Source organism: Gossypium raimondii, chromosome 1 (assembly GCF_025698545.1).
Source record: "Gossypium raimondii isolate GPD5lz chromosome 1, ASM2569854v1, whole genome shotgun sequence".
In the NCBI taxonomy this organism is placed as follows: Eukaryota; Viridiplantae; Streptophyta; class Magnoliopsida; order Malvales; family Malvaceae; genus Gossypium; species Gossypium raimondii.
In genome coordinates this window covers 47,590,252-47,612,592 of record NC_068565.1, presented here as the reverse complement: position 1 = coordinate 47,612,592, position 22,341 = coordinate 47,590,252, and the positions used below count along the sequence as shown (strand labels likewise).

Genomic DNA, 22,341 nt, shown 5'->3' with positions numbered 1-22,341 from the left:
GAGCTACAGGATGTTCAACTTTTATTCCAATTGACATGCAATAATCATTGAGAGCTTGAGATGTAAACTCACCAGCATTATCAAGACGGATAGTTTTTATCGCATAATCTAGAAATTGTGCTCTTAATCGAATTATATGAGCAAGTAGTCTCGCAAACGCCAGGTTGCGAGTCGATAATAAACATACATGTGACCATCTACTAAATACATCTATCAATACCATAAAATATCTAAATGATCCACATGGTGGATGAATAGGCCCACATATATCACATTAAATACGTTCCAGAAATGCAAGATATTCAATCCCAACTTTAGCTGGTGATGGTCTAATAATCAGTTTACCTTAAGAACAAACATCATAAGAGAAATCTTTGAATTCAAGAATCTTCTGGTTCTTTAATGGGTGCCCAATTGAATTCTCAATTATTTTTCGCATCATAATAGATCCGAGATGGCCTAACCGGTCATGCCAAATAGTAAAAGTATGTGGTTCTACAAACTTCTGGTTTGTAGTAATGTGTGCCTCAATTGCACTAATATGTGTATAATATAAACCTGATGAAAAAGTAGGTAGTCTTTCCAAAACATATTTCTTTCCACATTCAACCTTTGTAATATATAGATATTCAATATTTTTCTCATTCATAGTCTCAATATGATATCCATTAATACAAATATATTTAAAACTCAATAAATTTCTTTGAGACTTAGTGGAAAATAAAGCATCATCAATGACAAATTTTGTTCCTTTAGGTAATAATAAAATTGCTCTTCCAAAGCCTTTAATAAATTTTGAACTACCCGAGATTGTATTAATATGAGCATCACTTATTGTTAAATGAGAGAAATATTTTTCTCTTTGAGTATCGTATGTGTTGTAACACTATCAAGAAGACATATGTCTCCATTGATTTTGGATCCAACAAAATTTTGTTGATCATTCATATTCTTCATAAAATAAATAAAATATAACATTAGAAACGTTGCAAATATTTATTGAATATGTATAACTTGAAAAATAAGTAAATAAATAAACATATTTTTTAATCAAGAAAATGAACATATTTAAAATAACATAATAACACCAACTTATTCCTTATGCAAGAAAATGAAACATACTTAAAAACAATATAAAATGCTAAAATAACACCAACTCTTCTAATGATTCTCATATAAATCTGTCACATCAAGGTGAGTTATATCATTAAGGCCATGAATTACATTACCCTCCTTTTTTGCCTCAATTTCATCATTTTTGATATAAAATTTGTCTCAATATTATTTTTCTTTCCTTTAATAGATGCTTGATAATATGTTCAGGCATACGATGCATTTTGATTTTTTTTAATTTTGTGTGAATCTCTTTCCTTTTTACTTTACTTTCTTTCTCAGCCAAAAACAAGAAAGTGATAAGTCAAAACCGATTCAACTTGGATTCAGCTTAATTTAATCTTCAACTCAAGAATTTGTTGCATCTCTTGATAGATTTCATCGTTCAACTTCATCAGTTGTCACAAATACTCAAATTTTTATTTCCCAACGATATGCAAAAGAGTTTTCTTTTTCTTTTTTTTTTGTTTCATATATTAGCAATATGCATATCCTCCTTAAGGCCCGGCTCTTTTGAACAATCTCTCCAAAAATGATGTTGGAAGAAGCCGCAAAGAGTTCGAGAGAGACATTTTCAGATCTTTATTTGTGGTACACCATTCTTATTTATCTTGTTTAATCAATTTATTTTAGTATAAATTAATGTTGAGACATTTCAAGTTGGAATTATAATTTTGTAACTATTATTTTGCTATAATTATCTCCAAATTTAGCTTTATGAGATATTGCTTTAAACCCGGTGCACATTGTTGTGGTTCATGCTTCGATTTTTTTAAAGATGTTTAATATTATTAATGGTAAAAGAAAACTATTTGAAATGGTGATATATTACTTGTTTAGCCTATGTGTATTATTGCTTTTATAGAGCTTATTTATTAGATTTGGTGTTATCCATTAATAATTATTTAAGTTTTAATTTTAGGTATGTTTTATAACTTGGAACAAGATCATTATTCCTATTTGTGTACTGATTCTTCATCACTGATAGTTGTCATTGAAGGAAATGAAAATTTCCAATGCTCAGGATACTATTCATGAAAAACAAACCTCTAAGGAGGCTGAGTGCTTGGATGATATTGAAGTTGCCACTTATATGAGGAGAAATAGAAAGAAGACATCAATTGTGTGGCAGGAACTTATCGTAGTTAAGCTTGTTGATGGGACTAAAAAAGTGCAATGTAATAACTGTAAGATTAAACTTGCCAAGAACAAGGATGGTACAACTACACAATATAAAAGACATTTAAATGGTTGTGTGAAACGTCAGGTATCTTTAAAGGGACAAGGCAATCTTTTTCTACCACCGAAAGCACCTGGATCTGACAATGCGAGTGGTATCCAGACTTGGAAATATGACCAAGCAAAGATCAGGGAAGTTGTTTCTCACATGATAATGGTTCATTACTGAGTATGAGTTATTCACTTTGTTGATGAAAACTACAAGCCCTCACTATGTAAGAATTTCTCGTGCTACAACCAAAACTGATTGTTGGACAAGTTATGAGGTTGAGAAGAAGAGATTAAATAGGTTGTTGAAGACAGTGGATAGGATTAGCATTACAACTGATATGTGGAAGTTAGGTCAAAAGATTAAATAAATGGTCTTGACAACTCATTTTGTGGACTCGGATTGAAATTTACAAAAAGGAGTTTTGAACTTTGTTGATGTGCCTCCTCTGCATAGTGGAGTTGTTGTATATGATGCATTGTACTAATGCTTACAAGACTGCAGTATTGAAGGAAAAGTGTGCTCAATTTTCGTGGAAAATGCTTCTTACAATGATGCAGTTGTAACAATTTTGAAAGATAGTCTTTCATTTCATAAAAGGCTTCCTTTGAATGGGAAATTGTTTCATGTTCGTTGTTGTGCACACATCTTGAGTCTATTGGTGCATGATGGTCATTCCAAAATTGAAGACGTAATTGATAATGTAAGGGAATGTGTGAAGCACATCAAAGCATCCACAGTTCATTTGACTATGTTCAGTGATATTGTTAAACAACTTCAGTTGCCAAATAAAAGGTTGATTCTAGATTGTTGTACATGGTGGAATGCAACATATGTTATGTTGTCATGTGTATTGGAGTTTAAGGATGTATTTCCGCGATATGCTCAACGAGATGCAAGTTATAACTATTTGCTAAGTGATGAAGATTGAGTGAGGTTGAGGAAGTTTGTTCTTTCTTGGCACTTTTTAATGAAGTTACCAACATTATCCCAGGTAAACAATTTAAATATATCTAGTTTTATTTCATTATTTCTTAATTTTCATTTATTTTATTTAATTTAATACTTGGTAGTTCCTTTATATATATTAGGTTCTGAATATCCAACTTCAAATTTGTCTTTTTTCTGAACTTTGGAGTATCAAAGAGTTATTGATGGAAAAATCTTTGAGTGAGGAACTTTGCATGAGACAAATGCTGATAAAATGCAAAGAAAATTTGATAAATATTGGTGTGAATTCAATTTGTTGATTTATATTACTGCTATACTAGATCCTAAGAAAAAGATGAAATTGATTGACTTCAGTTTTCGTATTATTTATTCTAAAGAGGAAGCTCCTAGATAAATTCGCATTGTGCGTGATAGCCTATATGAGCTTTATCAAGAATATGTGGATGAATATACAGCAGCTAATGTTGGTACATCAATGGAAAATGATGTGCAAGAAAGTGGTGTCAGCAATGCTTCTACCACTAGTAGAATAGGCAAGGGAAAAGTTATGGTTGGAAGATCTGAGTTTGAGAGATATATTAGGAGTGTTGACACAATTGACAATGTTAAGTCTGAACTAGATATATACTTGGAAGAAGGAGTGTTCATTTGTAAGGAAAATTGTGGTGATTTTAATGCTTTAGAGTGGTGAAAGGTTAATAACCTCAAGTTTCGAATTTTATAAAAAACAGATTGTGAAATCTTGTCTATTCGTATTAACACAGTGGCTTCAAAATCTGCTTTTAGTGCTAGTGGTAGAGTGATTGTGGCTTCAAAATCTGCTTTTAGTGCTAGTGGTAGAGTGATTGATGCATACCGTTCTTCTTTAGGAACTGATACGGTGCAAATGTTACTTTGTGGTTCTGATTGGTATCAGAACTTTTATGGGTTGAAAAAGAAAATCAAAGTGAGTAATTTTCAAGTATTTGTTCTATTTATTTAATATATGAAATATTATTTAACTTGGTTATCTAATTTTAATTTATCACGAGCAAAGTAGAAATTAAAGAGATTTCTTTACTTTGAAATTAGAAATTTGAAGAATTTCAAAGATACTTAATTTTGGGGTGTGTACATTTTGGGTGGTATTTATGAGAAGTTAGTGCATTTTAACTTGGTTGGTGTTTGTCCAATAACTTTGTATGAATATGTTTTTAACTTTTTTGATATGATTATCTTTGTAAGGAAATTTTACATTTTAACTAGTTGTACCTTCTATAACCTTATTTTCTTTAATAAATAATAATAATAATGGATCAAACAAAAGGTTTGTATGTTGTTGTCTTATTGAATTTGATGGGTGAAACTCATGAATTTTTTGATTTGGTGTTTTCAGGATGTGGTATCATTGAATTCATTGCAAGGGAATGTGCTATTTATGTTGTCAACTTTTTTAGTTGGTATTTACTACAGCATCTTTGGTGTTATCTTTTTGAATTGCTTCTCTTGCAATATGTTTTGTTTTGAGTCGATCAAACAACTTATTTTCAACTTATTTTCAACTTAGTTTTTTGTGATATTACAAGTGCCTTCTTCAACTTTAAAACTCAAAAATTCTCATGTTGAAATGTAAGTTTTATTTAGTTGGCTTTGTTTTATTTGTTTAGTTAACATTCACGAACGTTAAACGAACCAATCCCGAACACACCAAATAATAAACGAACCGAGTTCGAACATGAAATTAAAAATTTAAACGAACACGAACCGAATATAAACATAAACAACTTCAAAAATAAACAAACGGACACGAACACAACCTTATTCGTTTGAGCCCGGTACATTTACACTCTTACTTACCACATTTTAAACAATGCCAAATAATCATGTATTATATTCGTATGTATAGTTTTTGCCATGTTCTTAAAAATGATTCCTTTGTATTTTAAATATGAAGAATATCAGTAATATTAACACAAAACCAACTTTATCCTTTTCTTTTCTTTGTTTTCTAAAATCAAATAAAATCTATATACTATAAATATATAAACGGATTTATCCCTTAAATGGACTTGGAAGTGCTTTGGTTTTTCATTATTATTATTATTGAATTTAGGCCCCTAAATTTTGGTTTGGACTTTCACCATATATTTGTTAGATTTTTTTTATAGGTAAGAATGACCAAGTTTAAATTCACAAAAATTTAAAGAAAATAGCAATTAAACCCAATAGACATTTTAACATGGTATAGTTGCTCATCATTTTCAAATATAAAGTGAAATTCAAATAAAATTAAGTGTTTACAAGAATTAAATCACGTATATGATTATATTCTACCTTTTAAAATTTCTTGTCATAATATTACCAACTTGACAACATTATTGTTAGTAGGGATAATCTCATACATAAAACATTAAAAAGATAAAAGTACTTATTAAGAGTCGGATTGCATTTTGTTTCTCCACTTAGAAAATGGGCAAGTTAGTCCATATATATTAGATCAAAGAGTAATTTGGTTTTTCTATTAAAAATGAGTCTTTGTACGTTAGAATGAGGCATGTAATTGTTTGGTTATTCTGTTAACAATGCTAGTTTTCATCTCATGGTCCTTTCACCCCATTTATGTGTGGATTTCGGTCGAGATTAATAAATTAAATAAAAGTGGTTAAATTTCAATCAGGTCCCCGTTTGTCTGGCAAGCTAACATGGGAGGAGCGCATTTTTTCAGAAAATTGATTATGTTGTTATAAGTACATATCAAACCCAAATTCCCTTCACCCCTAAACCTAACGGCTATATTGTATAAATTATTCAAATCCTTAATTCCTTCACTAACCCCAACGGTCCATTCCCATTTTCCCACATTGTATTTGGCTGTTTCCCCACAATCCAACAAAAAACCAGCCCCACTCCCCCATCCTCCATTTATATTCCTACCATTTCCTCATCTACACCAAATCTCTCTCTCTCTCTCTAAATTTCAACAATGGAAGCTGCTACTCCTAATCCTAATGATGTTCAAGTTCAACATGTTACTAAGAAATCGTCTGATGAGTTGCTGAGGAAGTTCGCTGAGCTCGATGATGATGATGGTGGCGGTAATAAGGGGGCGGCTTTTACGAAAGAGTTAAGGGTAATGGTGGTGAAACGGCGGAAAAGGAGTGGGTTTCCCAGGTCCAGAAGGGAATCATTAGGTCACTGTGAGAGTCCTTCCAACAATGGTACCACCGGCTTAGTTGAGCGGAAATGGCTTCTTCCTCCGCCCGCCACACGCCGGTCTACTTTTCTTAAGCAACTTGGGATCGGAAGGTCGCAGATAAGAGCTAGGGAAATCAGGAACAGGTCCATCTTTGGCACCATTGAGAAGGTACCCTTGGTTAACCCCTTGGTTAATTTATGGTTTTGGTCCCTCCGTATTCTACTTAAACTTACGATTTAGTCTGTTTTTTGTTTAATTGGGTATAATTTGATCACTCTTCTTTTATAATTGGGATAAAGTAATAGGTAGTCCTTGAATTAGGCAAACCTAAAAATGCCACATCATCACATAGACCAAAACTGAAAAGTTTTCCCAAGTTTAGGACTAATATAGATAAAAAAAAGAGTTTAAGGATCAAATTAGAAAAAAATAACAAATTTAAAGACTAAATATTGCTTTTATCTCTTTATAATAGTAGTATTATTATTTTTATACTTGAGAACCTTTCTTCTAATTAAAAAGAAAATCATAAATCTCGGCTATAATTGAATCATTTGTAAAATTAGAAAAATGAAATTAAAGTCTAGTAAAGGGAGCAAAATGAGAAATTGAATTGAATTGGTTATAAATTTCATTATTGTATGGATGCAGACATGGCGCAAAACCATAGAAGGAGCTTCCAAAGTATTCATGGAGAAACATTATAATAGGCATAGGCGTTTGATTAATGATGTTGTCTAGCAATTTGTATATTGGCCATCTATTTTAATCATTTTTTTATTATTTATTTCTGTTATCAACATTATAACATATTTTTTTTATAATAAGAAATATTATGAAAAGCCCTAAAGGTTTTGCCACAAATCTCATAGAGGCGGCATATATGCCAATCCAACATGCATAAAGGATGAAGAGAGTTACACACAATTTTGATCATGCTCCTAATGATTTGTTATGACCCATATAAACCTAATTTATGGGATCATTTTGGCACTATTCTTATTCTCATCCATGTTTTCTCTCACTTTTGACTTCCTATAATTAATTGATACAATTTCATGTTTTATCACATTATATCTTAGATAAATATGTCTATTTTAACGTCTAGTATAAAAAAGAATTTGTATATAAAACCAAGTAATTAAAATTCAAACATTGCAATTAATCTAGTTTAAATTTCCTATTAGACATTCATTTAAAATTGATGGTTTTGTTTCGACAAGCAAATCAACTCATATTTAATATTATTTTATAAAATAGATGTCGTTTTTTCAAAAAAACAATATCAAATAAGTTTTTCAATTCTAAATCTTTTAGATATTCTCAAATAATCATATTCACAATTCTTTTGAATATTTGTTGTGTGAGAAATATTAACAACTTTTATAGGGACTACATGCTCACAAAATTGAACATAACTAATGAACATGCAATCAGAAGTTGTAGATGCTAGTTTTAGGCCCGGTCTCGGGAGTTGTTTGAGAGTGCAGCTGCTCAGGGCCTAGGACGGGAAGGAGTTCAAAAAAATTATTTTTTTAGCTTTTAAATTGAAAAATAAATTTCAGACTAAAATAAATTAGGGTAGGAGATAACTCTTCTCCAATTCAGAAGATATCCTACTAGTTTTCTTATAAAGAACCTGATTTTGCAAGTGATATGCCAATGACATAGCCTCTCCCCCAAAATTTATTTTGATTAAACACATATTTCACATTTTTGCATGCAAATATTATTTGTACTAAAACCAAATAAAGTTATTGCATCTTTTGAATTTAGGAAAATTCACATCTCCTAATCTAGCATGTCATTCATTATATTTTAGAAATATTATTTGAAAGAAAAATATTTTAGTAATATTTAATTGAAAATTTTATTAAATAAAATTTGAATTCAAATAAATTTAAAAGTGAAGAAAAGTTGGCCTTGTTAGGCAATTGGCTAATTACTGATTGCAATAATTAGTTTGACTAACCGATTTTATTAGTTGTTTATTTAAAAGTGTTTGGTAAAAACTTAATGATATGTGTAAAATGATAAATAAGGGCATGATACATTTTATTGTTAAATATTTATTTGTTTATAATACTTCAGCTTTTATTGGGTGAAATTATTGAAATAAAACACTATTAACAATGAATTAAAACATTCACTATGGAAATTAATTATTGAATATTTTTAAAATTTACTTTGGACTTTGGAGGAGAGAATGTGGCAAAAAGAGTAATTTTTGAGCAAGTATGATCAGATATGCCATTCCACATATCTCATTTTCTAATCAACTGTGAAAAAAGTTTCTAATCCCAGCGTTTTTTTTTTGTTGTGGAGGTTTTAGCTAAACAAGCTCTTGCAAACCTCCATTCATCAAACACTACAATTAGAGGGTTTGACTGCTCAATCCTCCATCTGTGTCCAAATCAGTTAAAAAAACCAAAAACTCTGTTTACCAAACACCTTTTATATATGCTATCAATAAATCCAATTTAAATTATTAAATAAACCAGATACATAAATATAGTTGTATTGAAATAAAAGCCTACTAGTAGTATTTAATTATCTCTTAAAAGAATAGAAAGGACTTCAATTTTCAAATCTACATGTTGAGTCGCTGTTATACTCCAAACTTTCATCTAAGCTTATTTGGGACTCGAATCAGGCTGCAATCCAATTGAAAATTTTTCAAGCCCAATGGCATATTTTACTATTTATTTATTATAATATTTTAAATTAAGTTTATGTTTTGGCCACTAAATTTCAAAATTATAAAATGGTCACTGTACTATTCCACTGGGCTGTTAAAATTGTTGTTATACGGCTCTCTCTCTTCACACTGCTTGCCTACAAGGCTGCATCAATAGAAAGCAACTAAGCAACTAAGCAAGCAAAGAAGCTAACCAGTATATAAAAAATTAATAAATAAATTATGAAGTGATGAAAGTTAATAAAAAATTTGATTAAGGTGGACAAATTTTATTACGATCGGTGACAATGGTTACAAGGACCCAAAATTATTTTTTAAAATTTAACTCTAACAAATATATTCGATTCGATTCGATTCGAATTCCATCTACTCGACTCGATTCGAGAAAACTTCAAATAAAGTTAGGATGATAAAATGAGATTCGAAAACTCGATTAACTCGAAAATTTTTGATTCGATTCGATTCGACCGAATGCTCACCCCTACCTGCATCAATAGAAAGCTTCCATTCCCTTCTTTTCTATAGTTCAATTTTTTTTCATGAAATATTTTTGAACATCATGAATCTGTTGATAAAAATCTAAACAACTTTCTTCTTCGATCTCTAATATTGACAATTAGATCGACTTGGATCTAAGGTATTTTATTTTACTCGTTGATGGATATTGATTTATCGTACCGATTGTCAAATTATTACTTGGAGCTCACTAGTCAGATTTAAACTTAACAGCCCAATAACTTAAATAAAAAATTTTGAATAATTCGATAACTATTTAGGTGACTAAAACATAAATTTACTAATAATTTAATAACTTTAGTTGTAGTTTACCCAAAAATAAAAATGATCACGAAAGTCTACCGAAGTGAAGGAGCCAACCTAAGTTGGGGAACAGGTTCTTTAAGGCGGCCAATTGGTTAGAAAACGTGTAAAAATATGTATCATAAGCTCTATTGGTACTACCATTGGACGATCCAATGAAGGATCGCAAGTTGTGAATCTTGTGATGGTCCCAGAATTCATTTCTAGCTACTCTAGGCATTAATGTAGTGTAACCTAATCCCTCCGTTTACTTCGATCCAAGTCCTCCTTTTCGGAAAAAAACCGGAATTTCCCTTCCGTTTTTATTCGAACAATTGCAAAATACTGAATACCTAAAATTTTGCACTAATTTCAATTTCCCCCATTTAGGGAAAAAAAATCGTTTTTATTGTTCTTTAAAAGAAAAATGGAGAAAAACAAATCTTTCAAATACTACTCTCAGGAGCCCGAATCACCTCATCCATGGAATGCCGAATTCGGAATCAGCAACGCAAGCGATCGGCGTTACGCGTTTTCGCGGCAACCATCGTTTAAACAGTCGATGAGAGATCCTCAAATGCCCAGCTTTTCCAATGGTTCCTCCAAGCCTTTCTTATCTAGGAATGTTTCAAGCATCGATATACCCCCAGGGTTTTACTCTTTTGATCATTCAAAGGAAGGAAATTTGGATGCCAAAGGATCGGCTGATAAATTCTCGGTTTTCGATTCGGTTTTCTGGGTTTTTCGGGTTATGAGAACTGGTAATCGCCAAATGAAGAGGTTGCTGATTATGATTTCACTTAATGTGGCGTATTCTACGGCTGAGTTGGCGATTGGGGTCTTTACGGGTCGTATCGGTGAGATTCTGATATCTTTTATGCTTGGTTTTCGCATTTATTTGCATAAATTATGATTGTAGTTTTATCGGTTGGTGATTAAATTAGGATATTTATTTGTATACGAAAGAGTTTTGGCTGATAAATATGGAGAAAGAACAGCTCAAGTATCAATTGGACTTGCTATTTCTATGTAATAACGGTATTTGCTCGCTAATTAATTGCTTTTTATCATTCTCAGCTATAGTTTTCTCTTCTAGTTTTGATATTTTGCAATTGAACTAAGCTTCTACCTGTGTTGACGCAAACTTTTATCTTTTTCCCCTCACTTTTTCAATTTTAAAATTTATTGTCGACTATAAGCTTAAATGATCATATTCTATGGGTGCGCTTGGTTCAAGCAATGTAACATTCTTGGGGTAATGTGAGATTCCACAATAGGGTACTTGCATTTGGATTTCAAACATTATCCTGAGCTTGAGCTATTAATCTTACATTCCCAACAATGTCGAGATTTCTAACCGTACTCTCAATGACACCTCTTCTTTAAGAAATCTCATAATCTTTCTTACCCTTATTTTTAATCATTTTGGTTCATTTTACTTAAAAACGAAGTAACACTAAAAGATAATGAATCAAATTCTCTAGTTCTTTGATATAATCTTCAAGCAACATTTTAACTATATTTATTTATTATTATAAGTTGAGAAAATTAAGCTTTAATGCTATCATATTACATTTTGTCCATTGCATTCTGTCCAAAATATTACTTTTATAACAATTTACCATTCTTTTTATCATTTTGGCCAAATTTGCTTTTAAAGCATAACAAGTAACATGTTCTAATAATAAAAGAACATATTTTCTTATTTCTTTTCCCTGTCACTTTTAGTTTAAAGAAAACCCTAATTGCTTATCACTCCTTGATTCTAGTTTTTCATTTGAGAAAAGAGAATTGAAATTAATTTATTAGAGAAATGCATTCATTTATCAGTAAAATAGAATGCTATAAGCTTTCAACCTTTGTGTAGTAAACAATAAAAGAAAGCAAATTCTATAAGGATAATTCAGTAAAATGTGCTTTTAGGTAATCTTACATTCTGTCAATCAAGTAGAAAAATCTTAAGTTCTACCCAAATAAACCAAACAGTGCAATGCAACATACCCGGTAATATGTCAAGTAATCTCATTACCCAAGGTAATTTTGCATTCTGTGAACCAAACATCCCAAAGTATTACTATGGATGGCATGCATTCTTTATGGCTGTAAATGCTTTTATCTTCACAATCTTGTAATCCTATTTCTAAGTGTTCCATTGTTCTTTATTATTTTTTGAACAATTTGCTTTGAATTTGATGTCTTTAAGTCTTTGTGTGAAATGGAGTACAATGCTTGAAAATATCATCCTTGGTTGAATATAATTCCTTTTTGATTTTAATTTGTATCAAGTTTTTAGGATTCCTGGTTTTATAGTTACAGTTTTTTTCTGTTAATCATTTTGTTTCTATGCTTGTCTTTTCAGGTCTGGTATCTGATGCCTTTCATTTAACATTTGGCTGTGGTCTCTTGACGTTTTCATTATTTGCAATGGCTGCTTCTCGGAGAAAGTCTGATAGTGTTTATACTTATGGGTGAGATCATATAGGTTTCAATAGGTCATGAGATAACGTTGGTTCAGTTTATTGGTATTTCTTGGAGTTCTTGAGCTTGTTAAAAATTTCCAGAAAGTATTTATTTCCTTGGTTCTGATTTAAGTTTAATTATTCTCAAATATGCTTTTTACTTGAAGTTGCGCCTCTTACTAAGATTATCTCTTTTATCAAGCACATAACCAATGTTAACACAGTTACATTCACTATTATTCACTGGCCTGACTGATTCATTTGCTGTTTCACAGTTTTCTATTATTTTCCTGTTTCATCAGTTATTTGTGGCAAAGGCATAATTTAATTGGTAGTCATTATCTCTCCTCTAAAAAGGGCATCTCAATTGCATATCGTCCAACCCCCAAAATCACTTATGAAATGACAAAGGAAGATTTTCCTTTTCAAATTATTTTCTGGAGATTATATTGATGGTTCTACATGAATGCTAATAATTGTAAAAAATTTCATTATCAGGTACCAAAGACTTGAAGTATTGTCTGCTTTCACCAATGCTGTAAGTATTTGTTTATTTGCAACATTCTTTTTGTCAAAGTGTTGCGTTCAAGTTTTAGTCTCTCAGTTTGTACCATGTTTATGTTATGGTTTCATTTTAGTGAAGTTGAAGTACAATAACTTAGGAAAAGGATGAGATAAATTGTCCCTTTAAATCCCAGCTGCTGTTTGCTAGAAATCACTTGGTATTAATCATGTTGGTATAGACATCTATCTCTGACATTTGAATTTCAAAGTTTAAATTGATAGTAGAACTAGATATTTGTTGTCTTTTGGATAATCCATATAAAAGCTAGGTAAAATATACTTGTATTTCACTCAAAGCTTACCTTCACTGTTTAAGATGTAATAGAAAAAGTGAAAAATATTTAGAGTCAATATATGCAAAATTAGGAAACTACATTAAATGATAACCCATAATTTAAAACTGTATGGGAAATGGTAAGTCATAAGTTTAATTGTTGGCTTGCACTGTTCTGTTGAGCTGCTGTCAAGTCCATGTAGCTATTATAATTGATTTCTGTTTCTTGTTCTCTTCTGCTTTACAAATATTCCTAGTTCTTTTAAATATTTCAGCAATTTTATTTTGTTGATTCTGTTTTACTTACATAAAATGGGTTAACATCTTGATATTTTTGATTTTGCTGCATGTTTAGACAGCTATTTCTATTGTTCTTGTCATTCTCCTTAGCTGTGGAAGCACTTCACGCTTTTATCCAAGATGAATCAGAGCACAAGTAAGTCATCATTCCCTTGATTGGTAGTAAGTTGTTAGATATTTAATCAAAATTTTTTTATGATTAGAAGGAAAAAAAAAGCTGAAAAATGTTTACTAACTTTTTTTTTTTGTTGGTTATAGACATTATTTGATTGTTTCGGCTGTGACAAATCTGTTGGTGAATCTTATGGGTGTTTGGTTCTTTAGAAATTATGCTCGAGTCAATCTTGGTAAGTCAGATGTTACATTTGAAATTAAAATAAGAATGCTTATGAGGTTCAGGATGGAGCAATGGATTAGCCTTTTACTTTTAATTTAGGAAGATGGACCCAGCCATATGTAATTGCTTTTAAAAGTATATATCAAATAATAATTTTAGCAAAAACCATCATCAGCTTAGTGCTTTTACGGTGTTGAGTAAGGGGGTTGCAAGTAGTGCTCTTTGTTTTGGGGTTGATGAATGTGTAGAGTAGTGACTTCAGTCTGATATGAATTTATTATGAACTTTATGCTAAGAAGAAACATTGTGGGGTTACATACAGTGATGATAGATGTTTGCCATGCCTGTATGATTTTTCACTTTGCTTTTGTTCATGCTAGTATGTGTGCTTGCTTACCTGTTGTCAGTGGAAGTGTTCAAACTGACACAACTATGTTATGTTTAAAGCATTGTTTTATCATGATATGAGAACCTAGAGCTTAATAAGGTTATGATTGCCACAAATTGAAATATGAGCTTGGGATTGTTTGTTTTTCTTATATGTATTTTTTCTTGCAGTATACAGGAAACCTGAAGATATGAATTACCACTCAGTTTGCCTGCATGTTCTTGCAGATTCCGTTCGCAGGTGTGCCAGTTGTTCTGTCTCTATATATGCATTACTTTTTTCTTTCATCATGTAAATTGTCTTAAACTTCTGAACATTTGTTTTTCTTTTTTTTTTTCTCAGTGCAGGTTTGATATTGGCATCCTGGTTTCTCTCTCTTGGGTAATTTCTTGCTTCAATTTTAAATTAACTGCTAGTGAAGAAACAAGCCAGATGTCAACTATCCTGCTCCTTCAAACAAAAACTTGCCTTGTTCCTCTGTTTTCCCCCTTGTTCTTTCTTCATTTTGTCTTATTTTTCTTCCCCATCTTGCAGCGTTAATAATGCAGAAGTTCTGTGCTTGGGACTAGTTTCGGTGGCAGTCTTTATGCTTGTCATGCCTCTATTTAAAGCTAGTGGCGGTGTCTTGCTTCAGATGGCACCACCCAATATTTCATCTTCAGCCTTGGCCAAATGCTGGTGGCAGGTGTTTGCCTTTACTTCTCTATTTTTATGCAATTTCTTGTCAAATATACACACCTTTCTTTTGTGATTTATAATTTAATTTTCTATCTTGTTTAGATTAAGTCTCATGAAGATGTTATAGAAGTTTCTCAAGCTCGGTTTTGGGAACTAGTGCCTGGTCATGTTGTTGGATCCCTTTCACTTCAGGTATTTTACTGTTAATCTCATGCCTTTCCAAAATGTTTTTAATCCATTGTTGGATGTTTAATGCTACATTTCTTATCGACACTTTGAGCAGGTGAAGAAAGAGATGGATGATCGGCGGATACTAGAGTATGTGCATAATTTGTACCATGAATTGGGAATACATGATTTGACAGTGCAAACTGATTATGCATGAACTTCATCCCCCTTTACGCTCGTTTTTTCATTGTATTTATGAGATTGGTGATGGGAAAAGAACCTTGTATTGTAGTCATTTTGTCATCCCAAATGGATAGATTATGACTGGGGGGGATCTTCTTGGGTCAAATTGACCGTTCAAAAAGTAATATTTCATATTAATTTATATTATTTCTCTAATTAAGAAATTTTGTGGGGTTTCATCTGTTGGCTTTTATTATTTATTTTTCTCGTTCTTCTCATAGATTTGGCTTTAGTTTTGGACTTAGTCTTGCCATCAATTTTTCCTTAACTCCTGGTTAAAACAATGGCATGTATTGAACTTCAACTCGCTTATGATAACCCTTGTATAATTTTGTCTTGTGTGAGATCATAATAGTTAATTGAACTTGACATGTTTGTATGGGATTCTGAAGCTTCCCCTGTTTACAAGTATGTATTGCAACTCCTTTAATCATATGTGATCTTACAGATATGATGGGGAAAGAGAAGAAATGATGAAGCTACATTATGTGATAGGATAGTAGGACTGTTGCAGTTTAGATACAAAAAATGTTCTTATCTCAACTTCCTGTGTCATCAACCGCGTCTCTTGGCGACTTTCTTCCACTATTCATCATTATTCTTGACATCTTTTCTGGTATCACTAAAAATACTATTGAGGTCTTTATATTAAGAGTCGAATTATATTTTATTTTTCTATAAATCCATTCATTTTTAGTATTACAAAATTAGTCTTTATATGTTAGCATGAGGTGTATGTGACATGTCACGTATAATTATTTGGTTATTTTGTCAACTACACCAAGTTTTAATAGTAAAAATGGATGGAATTTTTAACAGAAATGATCATCTTATTTCTCTTTGATTTAATGTATAGGGATTAGTTTGTTCATCTATAGAAAACATGAGAGTGATAGTTGAAGAAAATCCTTGTGCACATGGATTTCTAAAAGGTAACATAAACATATATACAAGTTACGGAGACATTTGCATTTGAACATTTGATGAGATATAATCGAATAATAATGACAAAATAAAAGTACCCCCATCGACAAAAAGAAAAGGTTGGAGTATTCTGGTACGGTAATATTGCAGAACTGAGTAACAGTGATTAGCTAAGGTGGTTCATCTTCCATCGACCTCAGAAAATGTACTGAATTGGGATTGGGATCCGGTGAGAGAATAATCTGACTGAGTGAAAACAGGGGGCACTGCAGGCCACACAAATGAAGGCCTTTCTAGTGGCACCTGTGGTGGATCCATTTCCCCTGCAAGAACCGTCGAAACAGTCTTCATTGATGGCCTGAAATGTGGGTTCGGATGGCAACAGGCTAAACCCAATATAAGTGCGGATTCCACTTCTTTTTCCGCAAAGTCTCGATCTAAATGCGAATCCGCAGCATCTGTAATCCTTCCTTTGCTATAATATTCCCATAGCCAATTCACAATGCTGTTGTTATAATTACTCAACTCACTCTGATTACCAAGCTTTCTTCCACATACAACTTCAAGGAGAAGCACACCATACGAATAAACATCGGTTTCAACCGTCGCTCTGCTTATAAGAAACGTTTCCGGTGCCATATAACCAGGAGTGCCTGCGATCTCTATCGTTGAATGGTGCGTTTTTTCTCTTTGTTGAATTGTTCTTGCCAATCCGAAATCTCCCAATTTAGCATTGAACTCCGAATCCAACATTATGTTGCTACATTTTACGTCCCGATGAAGCACCCTTTTCTCACACCCATTGTGAAGATAATCAAGTGCCTCAGCCACCCCTTGTATAATGATGAGCCTAGTTTCCCAACTGAGATTTGGTTGATTTGATTCACCTTTCCCTGTTTTCTCATCATAGAATATGAACTTATCAAGGCTTCCATTCGGCATGTATTCATACACAAGAAGGAGTTCTCGGTTCTCATAGCACCATCCAATTAGCTTCACAAGATTCTTGTGGTTTAAGTTACCAATTGTGGTAACCTCAGCTATGAATTCTTGGTTACCTTGATGTGATTTCTTGGACACCCTTTTCACAGCTATTTCTTTTTCTTTCCAAACCCCTTTGTAAACTGTCCCAAATCCACCTTTCCCAAGCTTGTTTTTGTGATTAAAATTGCCTGTTGCTCTTTTCAATTCTCTTAGTTTAAACCTTCTTGGAGCAGTAGAGCTCTTAATATGAGCTTCTATATTTGCATACCCTCTTTCCAAATCATCCTTTTTGGATCTCCTCCTCCAATAAATCCCAAGCCCCAAAATCAAACCCAGAAGTAGAATTGGGATAACAATCCAAACCCACAATAGATTTGAATCATCCCCAACATCATCACCATGGAATTCCCAAGCTCTTACACAGTTCAACTCTGTGAAGTTTCCAGTTGAAGCTGAGAATCCCACATGAACAGTTTCAGGAAGAAACGAGGAGAGATCCACTGGCACTGATAATACTGGATTACTACTTTGGGTCTCGCTTCCATTAGAAACGAAAACAGTCATGTTTTTGCCATCGTATTGAACAACAGCCCGTACATCGACCCCCATGGAAAGGTTAACCCCATAGCCACTCAATGATTGCTGTTCAATTGAATAACAGCTATTAATATCCAAGCCAACATGGTTACCGTCAGGTTCTTCTTCATAACTCTTCCTAGTGTCGAACTCCACGCCGACGATCCTAGCTCGAGAGGTTCCATTGGTGGTTGCATTGACTATGCCGAGCCATTGGCCGAAGCTCTCCTGTGGAACATTAGAATCCGCACTTAGCACAAAGGCTAAACCTTCCCCAACTTCTGGTGAATCTTTGTTACTGATATTAATAACGAAAGTTGTGTTGAAAGATGCTATTTTTCCTTTCGTTTTGCTCCACAGCTTGAATTTCTTCCCATAGAATGCCCTGCCTGGTGTGTTTTTAATATCACCATTAAGATCAGGTGTGATTTGGATGGCATCTCTGAAAATAGTTGAATTCTTACTCAGCAACAAATCTTTTCTGTTCTCTTCTTGGAAATCTGAAAACTTGAAATCAAAACACTGCACTTTAATGCAAGAAACTACGATTATGATTGCTAAAAGCAACAGCTCGACTATCGGCAAAGTTGCCATATAGCATGTGAGCTCAAGAGAGATTGTGTTAAATGTTAATGGCTGGTGAAAAATAATGGAGGAAATTTTTTGGGATAAGAATTTGGTTAATTTCAGGCAAGATAGATGGTGTAACTTCCTAGAAATTTAATGCAACTTTGGTCAAGTTTGAGATTCTATGACTTTAAGGAAACCACTCGTTATTTGTCACCTGTATTCCACTAGGAAGAAGAAAGGCTTTATTTCATTTTTCCCTTTAATAAGATGTAATTTTATACTCTTTCAATAAAATTAGAAGATATCAAAATACTTTAAAAAGATCTCCCCATCTTTTTGAATTACAGCTAATTTTTTTTCAAACGTGTTTACACTTTCTAAAATTCGGATAAGCGTTTCAGCACGATCAAATTCATATTTTCTTGCACTAACACCGATATCAACTTAGGACTCAATCAACGAAGAACTTAACTTTTATAAAAGTAACTTCTAAATAATGTCCATATCAATTGAACACAGACTCAATTAACTATTATTCTTAGTGAATTTTAAAAAATAAATCCACTCATTTAAGTCATTAATATTTGTTATGATGGGAGTTTGCACTTTTGTGGTTAATGATGGGCATTTAAAAAAGTGCAAGGATAGGACTGGATTGACAAAGAATAAAGGCATCCTTTTCCTTTCATCAACGCATTCAAATTTTGATTGCTGGCCGCCCCAAAACAACGCGTAATTGTTGGGGTCTTTTTCATTATTAATGCCATAAATTGACCCCTTTATGGGATTCACGTGTTTCATTTATCTATAATTTAGTAAAGACCACCAACTCTTCTCTAATCAACCTCCAAATTTCGTTGCAAATGCCAATTTTCAAACTTAAATATTCATTTTGAACTGAGTATTGACCTGATATTTATAGAATGTTCTTCATTCATCCTAGATATAGTTTAGGTTTGAGCCATACTAGTAGCATCGTTATTAGGACTTTATCCTCTTTTTGTAATTTACAAAAAAAAAAATCAATCATTTTTAAAAGTTCAATTCACGATCAAAATTAATTAAATTAAAAAACGAAGAAAGATGGTGTTTACCCTTTGTAATCACTGAATTTTGTCCGGGAATAACTTTCGTTAAAAAAAAAATTTAAAATTAAACAAAATTTTAATTTTTTTTGCATTTTGACCCCTAAACTTTTCTAAAATTGCATTTTGACTCCTAAAATTTCTCAAAATTACAGTTCAAACCCTAAAATTTTTTAAATTACATTTTGACCCCTAAACTTTCAAGAAATTACATTTTGGCCCATATTTTTGCTAAAATTTCACTTTCGCCCCGGAAGGTTTACATCTTATGCGATTTGGTCCTTCTGGACTTGTCTAATCGCAGCAGCAACAGCCGAGCCTACCCCTCCCCAGCCGAACTACTCCAGCAGCCTCCCTAGGCCATGATGCCCTCCTCTGCCACCTGCAAACAAGAAGAAAATGACAAAATTGGGGGATTAAAAAGGAGAAAATTGAAGAGAAATGGGGTATTTTTCGGCAGCAAAAAAAGACAAAAAAACAGCAGAGAAAATTCAAAAATAGCAGCAAGCAAAGCCTCCACCATCTTCCCGTAACCACCGTCGTCGCACCGCCGTTGTGACTCCACCACCGCCGTTGCTCCTATACAAACAAGCCAAGAGAAAACAAAAAGCAACCCAAACAGTAAAGAGATAGGGAAGAAAGAAAGGAAGGAAGGAAGAAAATGAAAAAGGGAGAAAGAAAAGGGGAAGAGGGGAACCATCCATAGCCACCGAGGGCGGAGGAGACCGGCGCGAGTGACGGCAACGGCGCGGGGCTAGGGTGTGACCCGAAGAAGAAGAAGGAAAAAAGAAAGAAAAAGAAGAAGAAAAAGAGAGAAAAAAGAAAGAGGAAAAAAAAAACAACAGTCGGGTCAACCCGACCCGACCCGGATCCGACCCAAACTGCAGCAGCCTCCACCAGCAGTTCAACAGCAGACTGAAGTGGGCCCAATAGCAGTGACGGCCCAAGCAGCAAAAACAAAAAAAAACACAAAGCAAAGCAAAAAAAAAAAACAGAAAAAAAACAATAGGTAGCAGGCCCAATAGCAGTAACAGCCCAGCAGAAGAAGAGAAAAAGGAAGCAGGCCCACTTTTGCGCAGGCCCAGCGCAGGTCCAGCAGCAGGAAGCCCCAGGCTCGGCAGCAGCAGGCCAAGCAGGCCCCCTTCGGCCCAGCGCCCAGGCCCAACATCCAGCAAAAAAAAAGGGAAAGGAAAAAAAAAGAGGAAAAAAGAAAAGAGCCCACAACTTTGGGCTTTTTAGTAATTTCCTTAAATTTTTTAAATTTAGTTTTATTTATTTAGATATTATTTCATTTAAAGTTAATTAGCATTTTTTTAAAAATAGTTTTTTTTAGAAATATTAGTATGGTTTTATTTGCATGTAAAAAAAAATAAAATAAAAAATTATTTTAATGCATAAGGCAACGAACCGATTTAGCGTCAAGCCGTTGATTTCATTGCTATGATGGGTGAATATCGATGACTCGTGTTAAATACGGGACGCCCTTCTGAAAATCAAAATGTTCGAAATTCCTCGTGTTTAAACAAAAATTCTCGCGTTTTAATAGAATCCCGATTAATTTTCAAATTGAATTGATTTAACATTAATTCGATGGTTTCATCGCCATAACGGGGTGAATGTCACCGATTCGTGTTAAATACGGTATTTAAAAAAATAAAAAAATAAAAATCTTGTGTTTTAAAAAAATTCGTGTTTTTAAAGTTTCCATGTTTTAAAATTTCCGTGTTTTTTTAAAAAAAATCGTGTTTCAAAAATTTTTTCGTGTTTTCAAAATTTTCATGTTTTTGTGTTTTCAAAAAAAAAAATTCTCCTGTTTCAAAAATTTTCGTGTTTCAAAAAATTCCCGTGTTTAAAAATTTTCGTGTTTTTGTGTTTTCAAAAAAATTCCCGTGTTTCAAAATTTTTTTCGTGTTTTCAAAATTTTCATGTTTTCGTGTTTTCAAAAAAAAATTCTCATGTTTAAAAAAAAATCGTGTTTTAAAAAAAAAGGAAAAAATTCATGTTTTCGAAATTTTCGTGTTTTCAAATTTTCGTGTCAAAAAAATTTCGTGTATCGAAAATTTCCGTGTTTTCAAAAAATTTTCGTGTTTCAAAAATCTTCGTGTTTTCAAAAATTATTATTGTGTTTCAAATTTCTCGTATTTAAAAACAAAAAAAAAGGTTTTCTCAAGTTTCAATCGGATCACAATTAAATATTAAATTGAATTTGTATTTTTTGAAAATTAAGACAACGCGCGTTTAACGAGATACCAATTTTGGGCGTCGCGAGGGTGCTGATACCTTCCTCGCACGTAACCGACTCCCGAACCCTAATTTTCTCTGGATTTTTATGTGGACCTAAAATTACCTCTTGTTTTAGAAAAGCTTAAAAATAAATTTTTCTTCTGAAAAGAGAATTTTGTAGGTGTCCGATCACACCTAGAAAAAGATCGGTGGTGACTCCCTTTTTAAATAAAATCGAAACCCCATTATCAAATTTTCAATAATTATTTCGACTAGCGCCCATCGCCAATTTTTAGGTCGCTACACCCTTGATTTAGTTTTACATGTTAGAAAATTTATATTAATAGTTTGTAGGATTAAATTTAACAAATGGTTTTAATAATAATATATTGTTATGTCATTTATAAGTTTGATTAGCGAAACAGTTGACTATCGGAGCAAGTATGACTATTAGAAATAGTCTAAATTGAGAATACATCTTACTAGTTGAATTTATGGATTTATTTACTTATTACGTTAATGGTCTGACTTACATTAATTCTAAATAAATGAATAATCATGTTTGTATGTTGGGCAAGTAGAATGTTGGGTATTTCGGGTGCATG

At 32.7% G+C, this 22,341-nt stretch overlaps 3 protein-coding genes and 1 long non-coding RNA gene across 5 annotated transcripts; 2 read left to right on the top strand and 2 right to left on the bottom strand.

The window, feature by feature from the left end:
* Positions 1-6,146: 6,146 nt before the first annotated feature.
* On the top strand, positions 6,147-7,331 carry LOC105786180 (uncharacterized). Its single transcript, XM_012612516.2, has 2 exons — positions 6,147-6,635; positions 7,119-7,331. The coding sequence occupies exons 1-2, from the start codon at positions 6,255-6,257 to the stop codon at positions 7,206-7,208; spliced, it is 471 nt and encodes a 156-aa protein (XP_012467970.1). The 5' UTR covers positions 6,147-6,254; the 3' UTR covers positions 7,209-7,331.
* Positions 7,332-10,192: 2,861 nt separating this feature from the next.
* On the top strand, positions 10,193-15,553 carry LOC105786179 (metal tolerance protein C2). Of its 2 annotated transcripts, XM_012612515.2 has the most exons (10): positions 10,216-10,820; positions 12,323-12,431; positions 12,921-12,960; positions 13,620-13,696; positions 13,819-13,907; positions 14,456-14,525; positions 14,628-14,666; positions 14,820-14,970; positions 15,066-15,155; positions 15,247-15,553. In XM_012612515.2, exons 1-10 carry the CDS (start codon positions 10,391-10,393, stop codon positions 15,346-15,348), a joined length of 1,197 nt encoding a protein of 398 aa, XP_012467969.1. In that variant the 5' UTR covers positions 10,216-10,390; the 3' UTR covers positions 15,349-15,553. The 2 variants fall into 2 exon arrangements, with proteins under 2 accessions (XP_052490774.1, XP_012467969.1); XM_052634814.1 differs by lacking the exons at positions 15,066-15,155; positions 15,247-15,553 and having other exon boundaries at positions 10,193-10,820; positions 14,633-14,666; positions 14,820-14,969.
* A 717-nt stretch (positions 15,554-16,270) lies between these two features.
* Positions 16,271-18,627, bottom strand: LOC105786178 (probable L-type lectin-domain containing receptor kinase S.5). Its single transcript, XM_012612514.2, has one exon. It carries the CDS (start codon positions 18,450-18,452, stop codon positions 16,479-16,481), a length of 1,974 nt encoding a protein of 657 aa, XP_012467968.1. The 5' UTR covers positions 18,453-18,627; the 3' UTR covers positions 16,271-16,478.
* A 953-nt stretch (positions 18,628-19,580) lies between these two features.
* On the bottom strand, positions 19,581-20,477 carry LOC105787341 (uncharacterized). Its single transcript, XR_001131557.2, has 3 exons — positions 20,211-20,477; positions 20,034-20,092; positions 19,581-19,895 (listed from the first exon to the last, which is right to left on the bottom strand). It is a non-coding gene; the product is annotated as an uncharacterized LOC105787341 (long non-coding RNA).
* Positions 20,478-22,341: the final 1,864 nt, after the last annotated feature.